This window comes from Natator depressus, chromosome 3, assembly GCF_965152275.1.
Source record: "Natator depressus isolate rNatDep1 chromosome 3, rNatDep2.hap1, whole genome shotgun sequence".
Classification (NCBI taxonomy): Eukaryota; Metazoa; Chordata; order Testudines; family Cheloniidae; genus Natator; species Natator depressus.
The window spans coordinates 82,075,279-82,099,968 of NC_134236.1; the positions used below are offsets into that span (position 1 = coordinate 82,075,279).

A 24,690-nucleotide genomic window follows, 5' to 3' on the forward strand; every position below is an offset into this window, starting at 1 on the left:
CAGAGTAGGACATTCAGAAGTAATTACAGTAATAGGTTAAAAACATTTGCCTGCAAGGTGATGGGAAATTTATACAGAGCAAAAGCCTAATGATTACCATGTCATGTTTGTACCTTTTCATATTTAACTGAAGGAAAAAAATAAGCTGATTTGCCATTTTTGCTACATTATATTACATATAATACTGTTCTACATTCTTTAACAAGTTCTTAAATTGACAAGGAAAATAGAACAGCAAATGGAGATGAGCTATTCAATTAACCTAAGAGAGTCTGGTGAGTTTTGTTCCGTGTCTGACAAATTCTTTAACCTTTGTAAAAATCCAGCTAATTGAATCCATAGATGAGAAAACCACAGGCTGAAGTCTGTACTGCATACATCATGCTGAAAGATTTCTGCCTCAGCCATGGCGGTAATAGTCAGTGAGGTCAGGTCAAAGAGGGTTAAACTAAGTCAGGATATAGCCAAAGGAATACATCAAACACGGATTTTAAAAGGGCAATTAATCTTAGACAGAAATGCTTCCTGGGGAATGAGATCTCAATCTTAAGAGCACACTACATGATGTAGCAGTAAAAATGTACATATACAAGCTTAGAGAGCTTTCATCCTGTGATCACAAACAGAAGGGGAGTGCTGTTTATCAGAGAAATACAAACCCTTTCTAAAATACTTACATTAACTTCTTCCGGGCCTGAACTTATTGGGAAATAAATGCCTTAATGAATACATAATATAGTTTGCACACACACATCAAGTATCAATTTCTGTATATGGACTGCAAGTATTTTTGCACTGCTACTGCCTGAAAATGTTTATTGAACTCTGCAATGGCTAAATTGTTCCAGTTATTCCAGAGAATTTAAGGAAGGGTTGGTGCAGAGGTATAAGGTAGCTGCATTACAGATCAGTGGTAGCTGCTCCATAGTTAAGATCCAAATGAGTTTTCATTATAAGCCTCACTTTGGTCCTTACACTCCTTTTAAATCTCCCAAAAAATCAGCTTCAAAGTAGATACCAGACTTGAACTGAATCAGATAAATGGTTCATGACTGGTACCCTAAAAATAAAACTGTTCACTTAAAGCATTCAAACAGCAATGTTTTTGCCACTTTGTAGCAAAAAACAGGAAGAAAAATACCAATAAGTGATAAAACGTAGTTCGCTGAACTCTTGTAACAGGCATTTATGTATGCAAAAGGCAACAGGATTACAAAGCAAATCTGAAAAGTTAATATTTTTAATTAGTAATGTTAGGACTCATTAGCTCTGGGAAGCTTAAAAATACCAAATGACTGCTTGAGACCTTAGCTTTGATGTAAAGAGAAGTGTCTCGCCTTTTTTCACAGAAATAGACTTCAGAATGCAAACCAGTCATGGAAGAGGCCTGTTAAGGGAAGAAGGAGAATTTTTCCACAAAAATGAAGTTAATCAGATAAACTATTAGTAAACTGAGACACTTAAAATGGTGGTGGTGGTGATCAGAGTTAGAAGATTCTGCTACATCCTAGCTTTAGAACAGAGTGAGAGACAATAAAAGCTATATTTAGTGGATTAATCTATTCCATGGTATTGATGAGGCTGTTACCTGCTCTTCCCACCATTTCCCCTGAGCTCCTCTTACCAGGACTCTCCCTTCCTTTTGTTGATTTCTTACCATAAGGGGCTCACTTCCTATGACGTTTAGGGGGTCTGCAGGATATGTAGATGTAGAAGGGGAGCAGTGGAAAAAGGAAAAAGACGAGAAATGCAAAAAGGGAGCATGAGGGTCAACATCAAGGGGTGCATTGCACTCTATAGACACATTAAAGCGCCTATCAGATTCCCTCACCAAAACTGTGTTGGGGCCACAATTCCGATGTCATGCTCTAAGCTTTGGCATCTTTTCTGGAGGCCCCACCCCCTGCAAGCCTTATAGGATTGTTGCCTTCTCCCAAAAACATCAACAGGTTCATTGGGGAATCCCTCACAATCACCTCTCCCCAACTGTCAGTCTGTGAGGCCCAATACAGGGTTTTCAAACTTTTCATGGTAGTAACACCTCATTCAAAGTAAAAAAATTAGAATCCTAGAATATCAGAGTTGGAAGGGACCTCTGGAGGTCATCTAGTCCAACCCCCTGCCCAGAGCAGGACCAATCCCAACTAAATCATCCCAGCCACGGCTTTCTCAAGCCTGACCTTAAAAACTTCTAAGGAAGGGGATTCCACCACCTCCCTAGGTAACGCATTCCAGTGTTTCACCACCCTCCTAGTGAAAAAGTTTTTCCTAATATCCAACCTAAATCTCCCCCACTGCAACTTGAGACCATTACTCCTTGTCCTGTCATCTGCTATCACTGAGAATAGTCTAGATCCATCCTCTTTGGATCCACCTTTCAGGTAGTTGAAAGCAGCTATCAAATCCCCCCTCATTCTTCTCTTCCGTAGACTAAACAATCCCAGTTCCCTCAGCCTCTCCTCATAAGTCATGTGTTCCAGTCCCCTAATCATTTTTGTTGCCCTTCGCTGGACTCTCTCCAATTTCTCCACATCCTTCTTGTAGTGTGGAGCCCAAAACTGGACACAGTACTCCAGATGTGGCCTCACCAATGTCGAATAGAGGGGAACGATCACGTCCCTCGATCTGCTGGCAATGCCCCTACTTATACGCCCCAAAATGCCATTGGCCTTCTTGGCAACAAGGGCACACTGTTGACTCATATCCAGCTTCTTGTCCACTGTCACCCCTAGGTCCTTCTCTGCAGAACTGCTGCCGAGCCATTCAGTCCCTAATCTGTAGTGGTGCACTGGATTCTTCCGTCCTAAGTGCAGGACTCTGCACTTGTCCTTGTTGAACCTCATCAGATTTCTTTTGGCCCAATCCTCCAATTTGTCTAGGTCCCTCTGTATCCTATCCCTACCCTCCAGCGTATCTACCACTCCTCCCAGTTTAGTGTCATCCGCAAACTTGCTGAGCGTGCAATCCACACCATCCTCCAGATCATTAATGAAGATATTGAACAAAACCGGCCCGAGGACCGACCCTTGGGGCACTCCGCTAAATACCAGCTGCCAACTAGACATGGAGCCATTGATCACTACCCATTGAGCCCGACAATCTAGCCAACTTTCTATCCACCTTATCGTCCATTCATCCAGCCCATACTTCTTTAACTTGCTGACAAAAACACTGTGGGAGACAGTGTCAAAAGCTTCGCTGAAGTCAAGGAATAACACGTCCACTGCTTTCCCTTCATCCACAGAACTAATTATCTCATCACAGAAGGCAATTAGGTTAGTCAGGCATGACTTTCCCTTGGTGAATCCATGCTGACTGTTCCTGATCACTTTCCTCTCCTCTAAGTGCTTCAGAATTGATTCCTTGAGGACATGCTCCATGATTTTTCTGGGGACTGAGGTGAGGCTGACTGGTCTGTAGTTCCCAGGATCCTCCTCCTTTCCTTTTTTAAAGATTGGCACTACATTAGCCTTTTTCCAGTCGTCCGGGACTTCCCCGGATCGCCATGAGTTTTCAAAGATAATAGCCAATGGCTCTGCAATCACATCCTTTAGCACTCTCGGATGCAACGCATCTGGCCCCATGGACTTGTGCACGTCCAGTTTTTCTAAATAGTCCCGAACCACTTCTTCCTTCACAGAGGGCTGGCCACCTCCTCCCCATGCTGTGCTGCCCAGTGCAGTAGTCTGGGAGCTGACCTTGTTCGTGAAGACAGAGGCAAAAAAAACATTGAGTACTTTAGCTTTTTCCACATCCTCTGTCACTAGGTTGCCTCCATCATCCAGTAAGGGGCCCACACTTTCCTTGGCTTTCTTCTTGTTGCCAACATACCTGAAGAAACCCTTCTTGTTACTCTTAACATCCCTCGCTAGCTGCAACTCCAGGTGTGATTTAGCCTTCCTGATTTCATTCCTACATGCCCGAGCAATATTTATATACTCATCCCTGGGCATTTGTCCAATCTTCCACTTCTTGTAAGCCTCTTTTTTGTGTTTAAGATCAGCAAGGATTTCACTGTTAAGCCAAGCTGGTCGCCTGCCGCATTTGCTATTCTTTCTACACATCGGGATGGTTTGTCCCTGTAACCACAATAAGGATTCTTTAAAATACAGCCAGCTCTCCTGGACTCCTTTCCCCCTCATGTTATTCTCCCAGGGGATCCTGCCCATCAGTTCCCGGAGGGAGTCAAAGTCTGCTTTTCTGAAGTCCAGGGTCCGTATTCTGCTGCTTTCCTTTGTCAACCCCCTTTATATTTTGTATTCTCATAGCAAATATATCAGTGATGCTAAACCTACATAATATATTTATGTGTTTTGAGAGATTGACAGAGAATATTTAGTCGTGACAGGAAAGGGTGTGCAGGGAGTAGGAGAGAGAGATTTTCTTTGCTTTACATTGCCATCCAATTTTCAACACCTCTCAACCACCCTGATTGACTTTCATGACTCTGTTGAAGGTCACAAACCACCAGTTGAGAAACATTTGCCCAACAGATAGGACACTAAGCTGGAACTCAGGAGACCTGGGTCCTATTTCAAGCTCTGCCTACCTGCTGTGTAACCTCTGAGAGGCCACATCTGTGCCTCCATTTCCTTCCCTCCTTTGTCTATCTTGCCTATTTTAACCATAAGCTATTTAGGACAAGGATTGCATGTCTGTACAGTGCCTAGCACAAAACAGTCCCAATCTTGGTTGGGGCTTCCAAAAACTATCATCACAGACAAATAATAATTAGTGCTTGTCAGAAAAACCTCTGAAACATGTTTGTCGGAATTTCTAAAAATCAAAATGTTCCGCCAAGACAGTCTGATTTCGACAAAGTTCGTTTGGAAACCAGGATGTCCAGGCTCTGCGGCTCCTGGCCAGTCACCAGGCAGATTCCCCCAAAGTGAAGGCTCCATCCCCTTTTCGCAGAGAATTCCAAAGTTTTAGATTTTTATTCCAGTTTGGAATGAAACTAAACTAGGAAATAGCCAAATCTTCTGTGAAATGGACTATATATCTTCACCCAGCTCTAATAATATGAGGCTTGGCAGATCTTGCTGTGTCTCAAGAGTCATGGGCCCTCTAACAGGCTTAAACAGAATAGGCTCGAGACTGACAATAAGAAAACATATTGGCTGGCTGACCATACAATTTAGTTCAGGGTCGAACAAGTTTCCTAAGAACTTTCAAGGAGGTGCTCTGAGGCTCCCTATCATAAGCGTCTCATCTCTCCATTTCCCCATTGTCTTGTGCACAAGCACATATCTTTGAAATACTCCTAAATTCCATAGAAAGGGAAACAGTGCTCTTGCTGACCTTAGCAAAACTGCTGGGTGAAAGAGGAAAAGTCAGGAAGGGGGCTGGGATTCACAGAAGGGAAGAACTCCCCAGTAATGTTTGTCATCCTCATAAGCCTTACCCTCACTGGTAACTCACCATTCACTACATTTTAATGAGTTTTTGTAGTCTCATTAGAAGCCTCATTTTGCTTTGGCAAAATTGACTGTCTGCCCCGATGAGTCTAATTTTGGCTTAGAAGCCTATTAAGACTGTGAAGGAGCCCCCAGAGAATCTACTAAGGTTCAGAGCAGGGATGGGTTGAACCCCTCAACAGGGTCCTTAAGGCTCAGGGGGAAGCTTATGAGCCTTTTAAGTGGACAGTGAGGGCTCATGAGATTTCTAAGTCTCACAGTGAGGCTCGGTCACGATAAGCCTCCCACTGCTTGTAGAGGATGTAGTGTGGGAAGGACCTTAACCATCCTCAGAAGGCTCATAAAGAGAGTAGGATGAAGGCACCTTGATGATCCATCTAAGGCTTGTGGGCTGCCATTCTCCCAGAGCTCACTGGAGACACCCACAACAAGCCTCCAAAAGGGTGTAAAAATTGGTAGGCTCCTGGCAAGGCTCAGAAGGCTTGGCAGACAGTCAATGCACTTACCCCTGTTTTACTTAACGTTCCAATGCTCCCCGTTAAGGAGGTTGTATTAGCAAGGCAATTCAGAAAGTCGGGAAGGAAGAAGGAATGTGCCTTGTATAAAAACCTCCTTTTTAAAGTCCTATGACCGAAACTCCAACTCAAGACAGATTTAGAAAGCTTGCAGGCACATCTCAATGGTTAGAGTATATATCATCTTTCATTAGTTTTAAAAAAGCAAATGCACATGTAATGGATTATGTATACATTATAAGTGTATAAATTATAGAAACCTAGGAAATTACTGTCACGAAAGCTTATGCTCAAATAAATTGGTTAGTCTCTAAGGTGCCACAAGTACTCCTTTTCTTTTTTCTTAGAAATAATGTAATCCTTTGAAAGTGTGAACGTACACAATTAAAATAGCCACACTACCCTAACTTTACCCCCACAGAAATGGCAGCCTACCATCTTCCCTTTCTTTAAATGTAGAACATTGGGCTCTATTATTCAGATATTTAGGCCCTATGATTCCATGAGGCAAGTAGTTATCCAAGTGTCATAACAGTGTCTCCATACACTCACCTCATATACCCAGATCATGAAATCGTAGCACTTATACAAAAAGAGCAAGTGTTAAAGTAGTGACAAGTCAACACATTTTATTATTAGAGACATTTTTAGAGAAAAAGTCTAGAACTAATGATGTGGGGTATGCATTTTAAAATACGCTACATCTCTAAAAGGGAAAATAAGTCTGCCCCAAAGAGATGTTAAGGTAGTTTTCAAGAATGAGAGTTAAACATTAGAAACACAAAACACTTAGAAGTATTTCTATACAGCAAAATGTTTGGGTCTCTTCTAAGTTTACTCTCTTACCTCTGAATTTTCTGGATTTCTATCATTTGTTTTTGCTTTTTTAAACTTACGGGTAATATAAAGGTAATAGACACTGAAACCACTAACATACAACTAAAAACATTGGGTAAAGTTTACAAAAGGGCCAAAAGTTACTTAGCAGTATAAGTCCCATTCTCAAAAGTGATTGGTTAGGCACATAGGTGCCAGCTTCCTCCTTTCCTGGAGGTGCTCAATCCCCACTCAGCCTCAGGCCTGCCCTCATTCCACCCCTACCCCCAAGCCCCCACCCTGCCCCTTCTTGCTCCCGCTCCGCCCCCACTCTACCCCTTCCCCCAAGGCCGCACCCTACCCCACCTTTTCCCATCCAGTTCCACCCCCTCCCCCGAGCATGTCCCATCTCTGCTCCTTCCTCTTTCCCCCAGCACCTCCTGCACCCCACAGAACAGCTGATCATGGCAGGCGGGAGGCCCTGGGAGGAGTTGATTAGCAGGGCCACTGGCAGGTGGGACGCATTGAAGGGGAGGGGTACAGCTGGCTGTTGGTGGGTGCTAAGCATCTGCTAATTTTTTTCCTTGGGTGCTCTAGCTCTGGAGCACCCACAGAGTCAGCAAGTATGGTAAAGCACTTAGGAGCCTAAGGAACTTAAGTCTCATTGAAAGTCAATGGGACTGAGACCTAGCCCATACTTCAAATTTTACCCTTCACCATACAGTTTTGACTAGGAATTTCTTCTTTACAAAGACTATTTTACCACTAAATAGAACACATTTAAATATTTCCTGTAAGTTACATTCTAGAGGATGACTGGTGTAAATGAAGGAATCAAAAAAGAGAAGGAGATTTCCTTTAAGATGCAAAAACTCATCTTATTACCAGGAATTTTCCCTTATAACACCGGAAGTAGATTATCAGCTGTGCAAATGCCAGTATTCTCTATTTCTGGAAGTTGTTACAGCCCACTTGGTTCATGTAACTGTATCAGAATTACTGTACCACAGGAGTCTCATACTCAATTTACCTTAGGGCCAGTGCCAGTCCTCAAATCCTCCCAGAGGGCCAATGATGTCACTGAAGATGGTGTTCAGAAAAGAAAACATTTATATTGTATTTTTATTTCAAATTTCTTAGAAATAAAACTGTCATACAACATTATACAATTCTTTGCCTGCCAGAGAGTTTTCAGTGTTTGCCAGACACCTGGCAACTCTTCAGTTCTGTCAGTTTGTTGATGTTTGGCCTCAGTGACTGAGCAGTTGAAACTTTCAGGATTGCAGCAAGGTGGGCATCAGATAGCTGTGTTTGGTATTTTGACTTGATTATATTCATTGTGGCAAAAAGTGATGCTGCCTCCATGGCTGACTCTGCCCGGCAACTAATGATGCTGAGCATCCATGGCTGACTCTGCCTGGTGACTAGTGATGGTATCTCTGTCCTTCTCCCCCAGCCAACTGGAGCTGCAGGGGCAGTGCCTGCAGCAGCCATTGCTGGCACCGTGGCTGCATGTGTCTCTCCTCCACAGGCCGCAGTGGGGAGGTTCTCGGGCCACAGATGGCCCACAGCCGGGACTTTGAGACCCCTGCTGTACCATGAGGTAGAGCGAGTAACTACAGAGCAGTAACTTGCAGGGATCTTCTGACCCTTTCCTGTAATCTTTCTATCTTGTTAATATAAGGCATATAGAAGAACCATTGCATCATTTCTTGTTAGTGGTAGCTTTTAGAAACGACAAATGCCCTCAGACTAAAATTATGACAGTACACATTGGCAAGATTACCTGTGTGTTATACCTGGTTATTTTTCAGTAGACAGGAAGGTAGGTAGAGTGTTTTAAGCCAAACACAAAAAGTTACCAGGAAAGTGAAATTTGCATTTTAAATACTCAACTTTTTGCCACTCATCCATGCTTACCGACAAGACATGTAGAAAGAACATGCAGCTATACAACTATCCACTGAAAATAATAATCTGTTCTTAATTTAAATGTAATTTCAGTCTGTTCCTCTGCCAAATATTTCACTTCTTTTATTATACCAATGAAAGGATTTGTCTTTCCTGCTGCTTTCAGTTTGAAACTCTAAAATGGAAGTTCTGATAAAGCCACAAACTCAACTCTAGCTTATAGGCATCTATAAAAACTAAAAAATAATTATATCTTAACGGGTGTCTTTCACACTGGAGAAAACTACCAAATATCAGTCAAAACTGGAATCCATTTATCTTTCAAATGTTTCCCATGCCTTTTCTTAGCATGTTTATTAGTTATCATCTCAAGGTGTTTAAATCATAGGTTTGTACTGTCAACACATTCTCTCTACTTGATTCTGCAGAAATGCCATAACTTCAAGTTTATAACAGCATTTATTTTCATTAACAAACTGATACAAAGACATGAGTATGATTTTACTGCACAATCAATCTCAATGAGGTGCTGGGCTGGAAAAATGATGTTCTAACCAAAAATACCAATATCTTCAACAGCAATAAAGATACACACAAACATTGCTATTTCAAAGACCCACATTCCACAACACACTTATTCCTGAGTGTACTGTGCCCCACCCCGACTAGCTCTACTAGTGCAGTGGAAAAATGTATAGTAGTATGTCCTAGTAGTAGCGTTCACAGAATCAGGTCCCAAGTTTATCCCAGAATAAATAAATGCTCCCTTTAAAATGTGAGTTTTCTGTACAGAAACAGAAATCAAGATTTTTAAAACACCTATATACGTATAACAGTATAAATGACTGTTACAAACATTTTATTGTATTCAGACTGTATAGATGAGACCAAATGATCCTTCCATATCACACTAGTCCTGCTGTACTAATATTGAGACTTACTGCTAAGTGTTGTTTATTAATACAGATCTAGAAGCATTAACATAAAACGAAGGGCAAGATTCTGCTCTGACATACTCCTTATGCAAATCCATTAAAGTACATGGATTTCCACAAAGCAGAGATCAATTCAGAAAATGGTCCTACATACTTATGCTTTGCTGTAGAGACAAATCAGCATTTTTCCACATTTAATTAAAATTGAAAATAAACTTGAACAAACAAAAATCCCAAACTTCAGAAACAACAACGAAAATACATGGCAATTTGCTCCAGGGATGCCTACAGCCATTAGTAGAGACCCTTGACTGAATAATAATTTTGTATGGACACACAATGGGCAACAATCTTATAAATAATAAATCATTAGAAGAAAATAATAAATTCTACTGTAAATGCAGTTTACTGTACCATGGTATGCAGTTGGTACTTTTTTTTTCAATTTAAAGATCATGTAAGTTAATACATAGACAAGTCAATTTATATTTACAACAAAGAAAATCTCTACCAAATTGTTACCTCCTTAAGTGCTATCCCATACCAAAGAGGTAACACTTCATCAAGTTACCAGAGAGTGTTTTGATAACAGAAAATAAGAAGATTCCTAAGTTTACCAAAACTGGATAATAGTGACCCAATATTAATTTTTTCAAAGTGTCTGATAAGGAGTAAACACAAACATTTAATTCACCTTTTCTAGATATTATTTCATACTTTTATCTGATATTTTACAAAATTTAAGGTAACAACAAAGGGGTTTTGTGTGTTGGCAGACTTTGCTTGGGGCACTTTATTCTTCTGGCTGATAGGATCTGCATCCTTCATTTATCAGACCTAAGAGATTAGATTTTGTGCATGGGCCTCAGTTTCAAGGGTAGTAAGCGCCCACTGGATGCTCAGAGTACCTGAAAAATCAAGCCTTTTTCTAGATTTTTCATAAAATAATGGGGAAAAGAAAAGAATTATATCTTTGATCCTGAGATTGAAACCAGTTGGAAAGAAATTTAAATGCTTTTATCTTTGTAAACATTTTATTTTTTTTACAAAAATATTTCCCATGACTGTGGACAACTATTTTTAAAGGCGTAAATAATTTAACAAAGATAGACAACACAAAATCTGTTTCTGAACTAGCTATAGACTTACCTGCAAATGTTAAAGTGGAAGCCTTTTCAGGACATGAATGTCACTTTGACATACTTATTACATATTTGGGCCCTCTTTGCATTGCTAGAGTACAAATAAACTACAGAAACACTACATTTTAATTGATCGTTGTAAGCAGGAGCTTTGGTCTTTTTATTTTTGATTATATGTTTAAATTGGGCTATCTAGAGGAAATGTTTTTTCATGTATGAATATAAATGAATAATTTCTCATGTTTTTTGTGATGGACTTGTTTCTCTTTCTAATTTCTGATGCATGTACAGAAATCTAGACTTGTTACTAGCCCTTCCCCCTCCCCCCCATGATCTAGTATTTCATTTGTAATTGTTGGGAAAAATGTGAATTTGGGAGAAAACATTTAAAAGGGGATAATCTGAAGACTCTTTCAATATGGATTTCTAAAGAAATGAGAACAACAAAATTCAACACAAACTTGTGCTTTTCAGTCTCTCTGTTGGGATCTTCAAAAGTCCCTTCTGAAATTCCACTCGGCTTACAGAAATCATTGCAATATGTTCAAACACCATTTTCTTAAGGCAGCACTTGCAGTAAAGCTATTAAAAAGATTCTGTACTGATAGTTGAGCATATTTATAAATCTCCAGTTTAGTATAAACAAAAATAATTGGTCATTAGGAATACATTTGCTTTTAAAAGCAAATATCTTTAATGAATTTACATTTCAGGACCTGCTCGAAATAATACAAGTGCACAGAATTTTCTAGTACAGAACCAATGAAACAGCTGTGGGTACTTAGGTACCAGTGAACAGAAGACTGAAAGTGAGGCTCAGTTACAGCAGTTTTGGTCTTCAAATTTTGCCAACTTCAAGTAAAACTTCAGGGCTCTTTCAGTTACTCGCAGTTTACTTTCCACTTCTTTGAAAGTTAACTATCACCACACCCGACATCTCCTCGTACACCATAAGAAAGCAAAGAACTACACCCTTTGTTTCCTTACATTTTATTATGTTCCCTTAAAAAATATAAACACTAATTATCCTTTTGTATCTGATCTGTTGTTCCTTGCTGGGGAAGTGGAATATAATGGTTCCACTTGAGTTGTGCTACCATCACTTGGTAGAAAAATGAATGTAACGTGCAAGTGTAGTAATCATTTTATATATAGTCTTCCCAGTGTTGCATGCGAGGGAAACAAGGGGGCAGAAACATTTCGCCTTATGCACCTTGATCTTAAGTATAGTTTTTATTTACATAATGATTTGGTGTTATGAATAATACATCTAAAATGGCAGAAAATGAAAGTTAACATTGCAAGCATGTTTGTTTTCATTTTCTACTGAGAGGTAGCAGAAGGAAATAGAATTACTGAAGCTTCTGCCAAAAACAGTTGAGTAAATGAGACATTAACTACAGGGCAACAAAACAAATCAATACTTTTTTTTAAAAAGGGCTCCAGAGGTGATCCCAGCAATTACAGGCCTGTAAGCCTGACTTCAGTACCGGGCAAACTGGCTAAAACTATAATAAAGAACAATATTGTCAGACATATAGATGAACATAATTTGTTGAGGAAGAGTCAACATGGTTTTAGTAAAGGGAAATCATGCCTCACCAATCTACTACAGTTCTTTGAGGGGGTCAACAAGCATGTGGACCACGTGGATCCAGTGGATATAGAGTACTTAGATTTTCAGAAAGCCTTTAACAAGGTCCCTCACCAAAGGCTCTTACGCAAAGTATGCTGCCATCGGAAAAGAGGGAAGGTGCTCTCATGGACTGGTAGCTGGTTAAAAGACAGGAAACAAAGGGTAGGTATAAACAGTCAGTTTTCAGAATGGAGAGAGATAAATAGTGGTGTCCCCCAGGGGTCTGTTCTGGGACCAGTCCTATTCAACAGATTCATAAATGATCCGGAAAAAGAGGTAAACAGTGACATCGTAAAATTTGCAGATGATACAAAATTACTAAAGATAGTTAAGACCCAGGCAGACTGCGAAGAGCTACAAAAGAATCTCTCAAAACTGGGTTACTAAGCAACAAAATGGCAGATAAAATTTAATGTTGATACATGCAAAGTAATGCAAATTGGAAAGCATAATCCCAACCATACATATAAAATCAGGGGGTCTAAATTAGCTGTTACCACTCAAGATAGATCTTGGAGTCACTGTGGATAGTTCTCTGAAAACATCCACTCAATGTGCAGCAGCAGTCAAAAAAACTAACATAATGTTGGGAATCATTAAGAAAGGGATAGATAATAAGAGAGAAAATATCATATTGCCTCTATATAAATCCATGGTGTGCCCACATCTTGAATACTGTGTGCAAACGTGGTCGCCCCATCTCAAAAGAGATATATTGAACAGAACAGGTAATCATCAAGTGATCCATTCCCTGTCGCTCATTCCATTTATAGATTGTTAGAAAATGGGGAAACTGAATATTATTTGTCACCAGGTGGAACTCAACTATCGTACAGGGAAGGGTGCAATAAACTTCATCTCCCCTACCTGTCATCCCATTTTTAACCCCATCACTTATGTCTTATAAAATAGTTACTATTCTAACTCTCTTACTGTTGCTGGTGTAATGTAATTTTGGAGAATCAGGAAGGGAACAACACAGGTGCTTACAGAGACCATAACGTTGGTTTTGGCCAGACACTGCAACATACAAAGAGACCATACACAGAGATCTGGCTAAAGTACAAACTGCAACTTGTATTCGGTAAAACAGGGGAGGAACAGACAGGTGGCTCCTCTCCATACAAACTATCTGGAAACGTAAGTGTAGTGCAGTTCCTAAACATCTCTACAGCAATCCTTAAGAGGCAGCTACTCTTAGCCCCCTCACGTGAAATTCACCAGGGATTCAAACCAAGGACCCAGATCCTCTCTTACAGGGGTTGGGGGGGGGGGGGGAGAAAGGAGAGGGAGGGATGAGAGTTTAACCAAGGAATAACTTTCTGTACCAGATAAAGACGCTCTCCCATCACCATGCAATGCGCAGTAAAAGGGTTAATTAAATACTATCCAGCCAATGAGTGGGTCTGCTGCAGCAACTCTAGCTCCCCGCTACCTCAGTTAACCTGCACTAGACGCAGGCTACACAGTTATGACAAGTGACTATCAATATTACACTAGCAACTCATGTGCTCAGAAGAATGCAAACCCCCATGCCTTTAGCTGCGAGTTAAAGGTCCTTAAAAGTGCTCTGGGTTTTGGCTAGTGCCACGTGGGAAATCTAGCAATGAGAAATGGAGTGTGTGTGTGTGTGTGTGTGTGTGTGTGTGTGTGTGTGTGTGTGTGTGTGTGTGTGTGTGTGTGTGTGTGTGTGTGTGTGTCATGAACGCTGGAGAAGAGCAATGCAAGTTGCCTCTCCTTCCACACTGAGGGTGCCATCAAGCCAAGGAGATGTGTATGCAGGGCATGAGTAAGCCAATTGGGCAGTGGGACTAGGGGCCTCCAAACTTTGCTTAAGTTCTGTTCATTTACAACGCTATTGAGGAGTAATGATGGGGCAGTGCCGCTCTTTCCCAGACTGGCCAGGACCCCACAGATGTGCCTTTCTTCCACTGATCCAGTTAACCACACCCTGGACAAGTGGGGATGGGGAGGTGGGCAGCTACATTCACTTCCCATCTACAGTTGTTCAACAACATGTATTCCAGACCCGATACAGCACTTATCACTTGTGACAAGAGAGACTGAGGCTTGGTCTACACTACGAGTTTATGTCAAATTTAGCAGCATTAAATTACCCCTGCACCCGTCCACACAACGAAGCCATTTCTGTCGACATAAAGGGCTCTTAAAATCGATTTCTGTACTCCTCCCTGAGGAGGGGATTAGCGCTGAAATAGACATAGCCATTTCGAATTAGGGTTAGTGTGGATGCAATTCGATGGTATTGGCCTCCAGAAGCTATCCCACAGTGCACCATTGTGACCGCTCTGGACAGCACTCTGAACTCTGATGCACTGGCCAGGTGTACAGGAAAAGCCCCAGGAACTTTTGAATCTCACTTCCTGTTTGGCCAGGCGAGCTCATCAGTACAGGTCACCATGCAGTCCCAGAATCAAGAGAGCTCCAGCATGGACCAAACGGGAGGTATTGGATCTGAACGCTGTATGGGGAGACGAATCCGTGATATCAGACCTACGTTCCAAAAGAAAAGATGCCAAAACATTTCAAAAAATCTCCAAGGCCATGATGGACAGAGGCTACAGCAGGGACGCAACACAGTGCCGCGTGAAACTTAAGGAGCTCAGACAAGCGTACCAGAAAACCGAAGAATCAAACGTACGCTCCAGGACAGAGCCCCAGACATGCCGCTTCTATGCTGAGCTGCATGCAATTCTAGGGGGAGCCGCCACCGCTACTCCACCCCTGTCCGTGGACTCTGATGATGGGGTACTCTCTGACATGCCTGAGGATTTTGCGGACAGGGAAGATGAGAAAGAGGAGGAGGAGAAGCTTGAGGAGAGCACACAACACACCATTCTCCCCGACAGCCAGGATCTTTTTATCACCCTGACTGAAATACCCTCCCAACCCAACCAAGCCAGAGAAGGGACCACTGGTGAGTGTACCTTTTAAAATATAATACATGTTTTAAAACCAAGTGTTTAATCATTAAGTAGCCCTGAGGACTTGGGATGCATTCGTGGCCAGTACAGCTACTGGAAAAGTCTGTTAACATGTCTGGGGATGGAGCGGAAATCCTCCAGGGACATCTCCATGAAGCTCTCCTGGAGGTATTCTAAAAGCCTTTGCAGAAGGTTTCTGGGGAGAGCAGCCTTATTCCGTCCTCCATGGTAGGACACTTTACCACGCCATGCTAGTAGCAAGTAATCTGGTATCATTGGATGACAAAGCCTGGCAGCGTATGGTCCTGGTGTTTACTGGCATTCAAGCAACATCTGTTCTTTATCTCTCTGTGTTATCCTCAGGAGAGTGATATCATTCATGGTAACTTAATTAACTTCCCATATTTCAACCCAGGGGACATTCAGAGGTGGCTGTTCCTACTGGGCTGTTTGCCTGTGGCTGAAAAGAAATCCTCCCCGCAGTTAGCCAAACAGTTGGGGGCGGGGGCGGGCATTGGCGCTGAGCTATTTGCGTTTGGCTAGCAGTAATCATCCCTGATACCAGCCACGGAGTGGGGGGAAGAGGTAAAGCGATCACCCCAGAGAATTGGATTGGGGGCGGGGGGGGGGGGGATTAGTTTGGTTTCTGCTGCTACATGTTAACAGGAAAACTGCAGCACTAAATGGCCAACTCAACAGGCTTTGCTTGGTATGGGAAATGAGGGCACTGCTGTTATGAAGGTTGCAGAAGCCGAAAGACTATGGCTTACCATGGCCGCCTGCAAGCTGAATTCTGTTGCCCGGCACTGCGTGTGTGATCTCTAACACCAAAGCAGCAGGCACTCAATATAAGATGCAAAATGTGACTTTGTACCGAAGTCACATGTGCTATGTAATGTGAATAGTGTTGTTCACCGTTAAAGAGTATAGCCATTGATCTGTAAAATGTATCTTTTTTTAATACTTCACTCCCTTTTTTTCCTCCCGCAGCTGCAAATGTTTCAAGCCTCCCTCCTCCGTCCCAAAGGCTCTCTCAGATAAGGCGGCGAAAAAAACCGAACGCGCGATGAAACGTTCTCTGAGCTCATGCAGTCATCCAGCACTGACAGAGCTCAGCAGAATGTGTGGAGGGACACAGTAGCACAGTACAGGAAAGAGGCCAATGAACGTGAGGACAGGAGGGACGATCAAGATGGGAGGTGGCAGCAGGAAGATCAGAGGAGGCAGGATGCAACGCTGGGGCTACTGCGGGATCAAACAGACACGTCTGGTGGAGGTTCAGGAACGGCAACAGGATCACAGACCGCTGCTGCAGCGGAGCGGGGGGGGTGGGGGGCTCCAGGCACCCAACCACTCCACCCCAGTGGACAGCCCAAGCAACAGAAGGCTGTCATTCAACAAGTTTTGAAGTGGCCTTTTCCTTCCCTCCTACCTTCCTCCCACCCCACCCAGGCTACCTTGGGAGTTATCTCCCTATTTTTATAATCAATTAATAAAGAATATATGGTTTTTAAATGATAGTGACTTTATTTCCTTTGCAAGCAAGCTGTGGTCGAAGGGAGGAGGGCAGGTGGCTTACAGGGAATTAGAGTCAACCAAGGGGGTGGGTTTTCATCAAGGAGAAACACGCAGAATTGTCACACAGTACCCTGGCCAGTCATGAAACTGGTTTTCAACGCTTCTCTGATGTGCAGCGCTTCCTCCTGTGCTATTCTAATCACCCTGGTGTCAGCGGCCAGGCAATTTGCCTCAACCTCCCACCCCGCCATAAACATCTCCCCCTAACTCTCACAGAGATTGTGGAGCACACAGCAAGCAGCAATAACAATGGGAATATTGGTTTCGCTGAGGTCTGAGCGAGTCAGTAAACTGCGCCAGGGACCCTTTAAACGTCGAAATGCACACACTACCACCATTCTGCACTTGCTCGGCCTATAGTTGAACAGCTCCTTACTACTGTCCAGGGTGCCTGTGTACAGCTTCATGAGCCAGGGCATTAAGGGATAGGCTGGGTCCCCAAAGATAATGAGAGGCATTTCAACATCCCCAACAGCCCTGACACAAAAATGACCCCGTTGTCAAATTTCAAGTCCAAAGCATGGAGATGTTAGATCATTTCAAAGAAAAGGCAGTTAGATTTTTTTAACATGGGCAAAACAATGTATTTTTCCCTAGCTTGTTATCGAAAATGGCTGCACTGTTTTGACTTTAATTGCCAAATCTGCAATGAAAGTGTTCTTAAATCAAACAACATATGCTGGGTCATCATCCGAAACTGTCATACCACAAAATATATGGCAGAAGGTAGGTAAAACTATGGAGCAAGAAACATACAATTCTCCCCCAAGGAGTGTAGTCACAAATTAATTAACACATTACTTTTTTAACGAGCATCATCAGCATGGAAGCATGCCCTCTGGAATGGTGGTTGAAGCATGAAGGCATATACGAACATTTAGCATAACTGGTACGTAAATATCTTCCAATGCTGGCTACAAAAGTGTCACCTGAATGCCTGTTCTCACTTTCAGGTGACACTGTAAATAAGAAGCGGGTGGCATTATCTCTCATAAATGTAAACAAACTTATTTGTCTTAGCGATTGGCTGAACAAGAAGTAGGACTGAGTTGACTTGTCAGCTCTAAAGTTTTACATTGTTTTGTTTTCAGTGCAGTTATGTAACAACAAAATCTACATATGTAAATTGCACTTTCACGATAAAGAGATTGCACCACAGTACTTGTGTGAAATGAACTGAAAAATACTATTTCTTTTGTTTATCTTTTTTACAGTCCAAATATTTGTAATAAAAAATTATATAAAGTGAATATTGTACACTTTGCATTCTGTGTTGTAACTGAAATCAATATATTTGAAAAGGCAGAAAAGTATCCAAAAATATTTATAATAAATTTCAATTGGTATTCTATTATTGTTTAACAGTGCAAATAAAGCTGCAATTAGGTTTTTTGAGTTAATTTGTTTTGAGTTAATCACTTGAGTTAACTGAGATTGACAGTCTTACTTTTTATGTTAACTAACTAGCATGATCTGATAAACATTTTTATATTAATATGTGCGCACACACGCGCACACCCACAAACCACCCCACCTGTTTTTCTAGAAGAGATGGAGAATGAGTCACAACTGTGGATAACGGAAGACAGGAAAGGAAGTGACGGCATTGTGAAAAGGAACAAGAAAAGTGTTCACTATTGTCAGTTAGCTTGCTGTCAAAAGATTGCAACTCTATTCTGGTAAATCCTGTGCAAGCCCTTCTCTAGAATAGCAAAAATATACTTCTCAAAATATCATTGTTACTTAAGGAGAGGTTAGCTGTTTAAAGATGATGGCAAATAAGAGAAAAATGAAATACAGTAGAAAAAGCCCAGGCTGCAGTCTGCCAAAAAAATCTTTATGTTCATCCCACTTAATATGTACATCCAACAAGAGTTTCAATAAACTCTGATCTTTCCTGGATTAAATTCAAAACTAGAGAATTGTAGTTGCCCATGTAGCCACTTACCAATACAATGCAATTTGTGAAATAACAGAACAATCCATTGGTGTAGTATCCTGTCATACCAGTGTGCTGTTAGACACTACATGGAATCGATTAGATAATTTTAAAAAACTAGACAGTGATTATAGGTTGATTCCTATCTGAAATGTATCTAGCAGAATTACGAGAACAGCACATCTTTTTTTTTAGTATGTGCATTTTTAAAAGCCATTAATTTTATCCTTGCATGTAGTCTTGGCCACCACAAGTTCTGTAAGAAAATCAGTGTTTCTGAAAGGAGCTTCAACTTCAAGCTTTACAGAAGTTTGACATGTCTGATAAAGTTTAGGTAATTTAAAGTTACAGATTAGTAATTTACCTTCATAGAATTTTGCTTTTTGTAATTTTAATTTATAGCAATTGGAAAAAGAGTTCTGTTCTCTTCATTTGGATAACGTGGAATTAATTAGTTAAAGGACAATGTTCATTGTGGAAGAATGAATTCTGGTTTTCTGAATAATAAATACCAAAGAAAGCTGTGGCAGGCACTTGATCACCCAAAAAACCTGCATAACTAAAGATTCTCTCCTTAATCCTCCTTTTAACATTTGTGAAAGAATACTCACGGATTAAATCAAATTTAGGAAAAAGCTTTCAATATAATATACATACCATTATATACAAAAAACAGTTAAAACTAAATTTAGACTGCGCAAGGTCAAGCACTCAAAAGTTATGAAATACCAGATTTAGGTTGCTCATGCAAACTTAATTCTGTCTTGAGTGTCCATCCTTGGACATTGAATGAGGCCACGGCCCTGTAGAAAAAAGTGTTTTTAGTTACATGATCGTGTACTGTCTCTTACTTAAGGGCACAAGAAAGTAGAATTAATGTTGCACATGCAACCATAAATTTGGCATTTCCTAACTCTCAAGTACTTGATTTTGCTCCGAGAATAGCATTCTTTTGACAGAGTATTTTAAATTAATTTTTTAAGAAGGAAGATGGTAAAAAGTAAACTTTTTGCAAGTGCGCAAATAACTAATAAGACTTAGGCTCCTAAATTGTTTTGGAAAATGGGACGTAAGCTCCTAACTCGCTTGGGAACTTCTGAAAATGTTAGTCCAAAACAAGTTTTATTATGTACTTTAACCCTTAACAACACTCCTTACTCCTAGGGGAATTCTGTGTCACTGCATGTGCGCAGAATTCATATCCCCTGCAGATTTCTTTCCTTCGCCACAGAAAAATGACTTCTGAGTGGGAAGCCAAAAGAGCCATCACACACCCCTCCCCAACAGCACAGGCAGGTTGGTTCAGGCACCCGGAGCAGTCGTACATGTGAGCAAGAGAGACAGACACACTGTCCCTCTTGCTCACTATTGTGGCATGCTTGGCATGAAGGAGCAGGGCTTTGAGGTGTTTCTGAGGAGGTAGGTGTGTGGCAGGCTCTGTCCCCTCAGGCAGAGCAGAATGTAGCAGCCTGCCTGATTAGTGAATTGTTCTGATTGTCTTTTGTTCTGATTGTCTTTGTGAATTCCCTCAGGAGTATAAAACAGGTATAAAAGTTTTAAGGCTCCTTTACATTGCCAGAGTGGTGTAAAGGATAGCATGGTTTATAAATGCTTATGGTGCTTCAGTGATTAGAACTGGTGTAAACTTTTGTACTGAAAAAATTTCCTATCCAAATGTGCTCCATGAACTGTTTCCTACTGACCTTTCTGGAGATTGTCAGTAGCCAACATAAATTATGAGTTTGATTCTCACTTGCTCTTCAGTGGCCTGTGAGGTACCACTGTGTATATGGCTGCATATATTTGTTGACTAATAACTAGAAATAAAGGATCAAACTTAACTACATTTTTATTATTAGGCAAGGGGATTTGGGGATTTCTTCCAATGCTCCCCGCTTCCATTCTCCATCCATTATATTGCAGTTTAAATAAATTACCTAAATAATTGAAACCAGTGTGATATTGCATTATTTTGACAAATAAAACATGCAGAATTTTAAATTATTGTGGCAGAATTTTTAATTTTTTGGTGCAGCATTCCCCCAAGAGTAACTTCTGCCCACCTCTGATGCCATAATGTATCATCAGCAAGTACGAATCCTGAACCTTCGGCATCATAGCTCATACTTCTACTATACTTCAGGTACATAAATAAGGAACAGTAAGAAATACTATCTCATGCTAACTGTTTATAAAGTACCTTCAGGAGTAATTGCAGCAGGACAAACTTCTTTTAGGAGATCTCCCAGTGTATTTAGCTGCCCATTTGCAGCAACCGGACGAAATAACTTCTGTATAAAAGGTCGTTCCGTTGTTACCTGTTTTTAATACAAAAAAGTTAGTAAAACTGCAGTAATTTAAGCTCTAGGAAAATGAATCAATCATACCACTTTTGGGGGGCTAATGTTTGGCATTTTAATGCCTTACACCTTTTTGCCTCTGTTTTCTATCAGAGGCAAAGTGCTACAACCTAGTATGACACAGCTTTTAACAGTCTTATATATGTTGATACATTTATCTTCTTTCATAAGGGAATGGATCCTGGATATACTTTTGAAGATTCCTCCCCACCGTACCCCCTGATTATGTTGCTCAACAACCCTTCTCACAAGAAATGGAATGTCACGAAACCATGATGCAAAATGAAGTTTGAGATATCTTAATAATGGTCAGATGTTAGGTATGGCAGTTAAAAACACTTGTGTTCTATCATTTCTAAAAAAGTGGGTGACAAAAATAAAGTGCTCCTTAATTACGTAAAGAATTAACATAATTCTAACATAACTAACATAATTCTGTAAAAATTAAAATTACTTATTACTAGTATTTGCCCAACATGTTCACTGTCCCCCCCCCCCATGTGACTGTGCTACATGAATTAAAAGAAGAGGTTCTATCCTCCACTATAATATTTGAGGAAGTTACGGGATACTTTTTCAGAAGTGTCTCTATCACTTCAAAACCTAAGCCCCATTTTCAGAAGTGCTTTAGGCCCTTAGATTCTAAGTTAATTTTGAAAATGGATCTTAGGCATTTGAAAATTTTATACTTAGGTTTTTCAAACTGTAAAACTGACTAATACAAATCTAGCTTATCGACAACTTTCTAACATGTTACTTAAGAAAGCACTGCAATATGCATGAGCCAGTTACCAGTATGAGGAAAATACTAATATTGTATAGGTTACAGTATTACATTACTTAATCATAAAATGCAAACTGGTATTGTTACTAATACAACATAAAGAAATACATTTAAGTATAACCGTAGCGTTAGTTCACCTGATGAATGTGCATAGGATATTAACCACATTAACTTTAGCTGTTGTTATGGATTTTATTTATATTTGTACAGTATTTAGCACAATGGGGACCAATGTGGATACTTTTAATAGTACCACATAAATGTTAAATAAAAAAATAAAGCTCAACCGAAGCAGATCTTGACTTGGTTAGTATTCATATGGAAGAGACCTCCTATTAGAGCCCAAATGCAGAAGAAAACAGTGGTCCCTCTTTTCATAAATTAATATTGTGCCTGTGCTTCTGGACATCCTTCCACTTGTGGTCATTACTTTCTGCTTACCAAATTCTTCCTATAGTTTCAACTAGATACAGTATTTTTCACTTCCTAATCCACCACAATATTTAGTGTTGGACTGTACTGTTCAGTAAATCAGCAGCTGGCAAAGTTAATCCTATCTAGAAAATCAAAAATACCCTCAGGTGCATGAGCATGGCTCCTGAGGCAAGAAATTGGTCCACAGTTTGCAGGCACTTTGTACTGATATTGACAATAAAATAATCTTCAACTTCTACTTTTACAAAAGCAAATATTCAACTGTTGGTCAATATATTTTTCTAGGAAGTTTAAATTATTTATTGCTATTAAATATAATAGTATTAAATAAGATCTATATAGCACCATAAATGTGTACTGCACTTCAGAGGATAAATGAAGACTGAGCCCCATTCCAAGAAGCCCTTACAATGTAAACAATGATTTAAGATGCTAGGAGGTAAGTAGGATGAAGCCATGGATAGTAAGACCACATGGTCACGTGGGAGCCTACTGTATGCTTTTTGAGTTGCATTCACATTGCAAAATGACAGGGTTTCGACCAGAGTCACAGTGGGACTCAGGCTCTGACCCTACCCCCAGCAGGATCCTAGGACCTAGGTCCTGAGTGCTTGCTGACCCAAGTCAGACTCATTTGTGCGTGGACGAAAGCAGGTTAGGCTCAAACCTGGGCTAAGTGTGCAGAGTAGACGTACCCTTAGTGATTGCATTTTTTGTATATGCATTTTATTAGAGTATAGTTTATAAGTAACTCTGAAGATTAACTGCATTTTGAACTGATAAATTGGAAAAGAAAGATGGTCCAATAATAATGACACTAGCCTGGGAGATCCAGGTTTAATTCTCTGCCTTGCCACCGATTTCCTTGTGACCTCGTCTAAGTCATTTAGTCTCAATCCTTCCATTCTCCATGTGTAAGGTGGGGATAACAGCACTAGCTCTACCTCCTAGGGGTGTTCTGAGGAGAAATATAATAAAGATTGGGAGGTGCTCAGATATTTGGTATAGAAATACGGGTCATAATACATAAAACAGACTAAGAAGGGAGCTAAATTGAGGGGACTGTATAATTATATATTAAGTTACCAATGAAAAGCTCCTTTACTTTTGCTCCACAATCATATAGTCTAAAAAAAGTCACCCCTGCTTCCCTGGTTCTTTTTGGCATCAACAGCACATCAAATACTGCATAAAATCCACAATTAGATTAGCCAGACATTTTATTCAGGATGCAGCTTAAAATGAAAAAAGCATAACCCACAGATAAACGTTGGGTTTTAATCTCAAAAACCATACAGTAATCAGACTTTCCATCTAAATGAAAGTCTTGGGTTTCCTAACTAAATATTCTGCTGTTACCCTAATTGTATTCAACCACTGCAAATTACCTTACATTCTGAACCCACACTAGAAACATCCTTAAAATTCCCATATGTGGACAGTTTGGCAACATGAAAAAAGTAAAACTTTAGTCTTTCCTGCATACTCCATTATACTTACAGCAACATGCCAAAAATCATATTCTGCAGAACTTTTGTAATGACCATTGTACTTTAAAACAATTAAACTGTTTCTGAGAAAGCAATAATTTATCATTACTTTTAAACAAGTGTAAACTTAACCACAAATTTTTAAAATGAGCAATTGGAGCTCACATAATTATTTAAGTTTCCCATACTTAGGACAGTACAGGCACATTTAACTATTCTCAAAAAATGTAATATATTATACTTATTTTACATAACTCTACCAAATTTTATGTTATTATCCAGTAAAAAGTATATTTTTCCATGAAATATTTCCTAAAAAATGTCTTTGGCTTTGCATAAATGCTTTCAATTAGAAAACCCTAATAAAATGAAAAAGTGCTAAAGTTACAGGTGATAGAAATAGCTTATAACCAACAATAGTGTCTGACCGAAAGTATTACAATACTGCATTCTTAGATTATATTTTTAGTAGAGGAAAGCTAAGGCATAACTCATTTTGGTGGAAAAAAATGTAGACACTTTGGACCATATATTGCCTTCATCTACACCCTTCAATGTCAAGAGGAGCTGTGTACATGCTTACTGAAGACAATACAGTCCAAACTTTCCAAGGTCAAGCTTCTCATCCTCACCTTCAGTTTGAGGACTCAGCTTCACTTCTCTCCCCCATTCCACTCTCTTACTTTGTTCACTGCACCGTGTCCCCATCTTGGAGTTTTCTGGCTGTTCACACTATTGGATTATTGGTAAACTAACAGGTGGGCCACCAATAGAAGAACCAACTTCA

General features: G+C 40.3%; 1 protein-coding gene across 7 annotated transcripts in view; it reads right to left on the reverse strand.

Annotated features, from left to right (window-relative positions):
- ATG5 (autophagy related 5) overlaps positions 1 to 24,690 on the reverse strand; it is a 125,456-nt gene that overhangs the window by 11,421 nt on the left and 89,345 nt on the right. For 6 of the 7 annotated variants that reach the window (XM_074948181.1, XM_074948179.1, XM_074948178.1 and 3 more), the window contains one exon: positions 21,035 to 21,152. In XM_074948181.1, the coding sequence (XP_074804282.1) occupies positions 21,035 to 21,152 (118 nt within the window). Of the gene's footprint in view, positions 1 to 12,457; positions 12,510 to 21,034; positions 21,153 to 24,690 lie in introns of those variants that run through there. The other variant, XM_074948184.1, reaches the window with a different exon arrangement.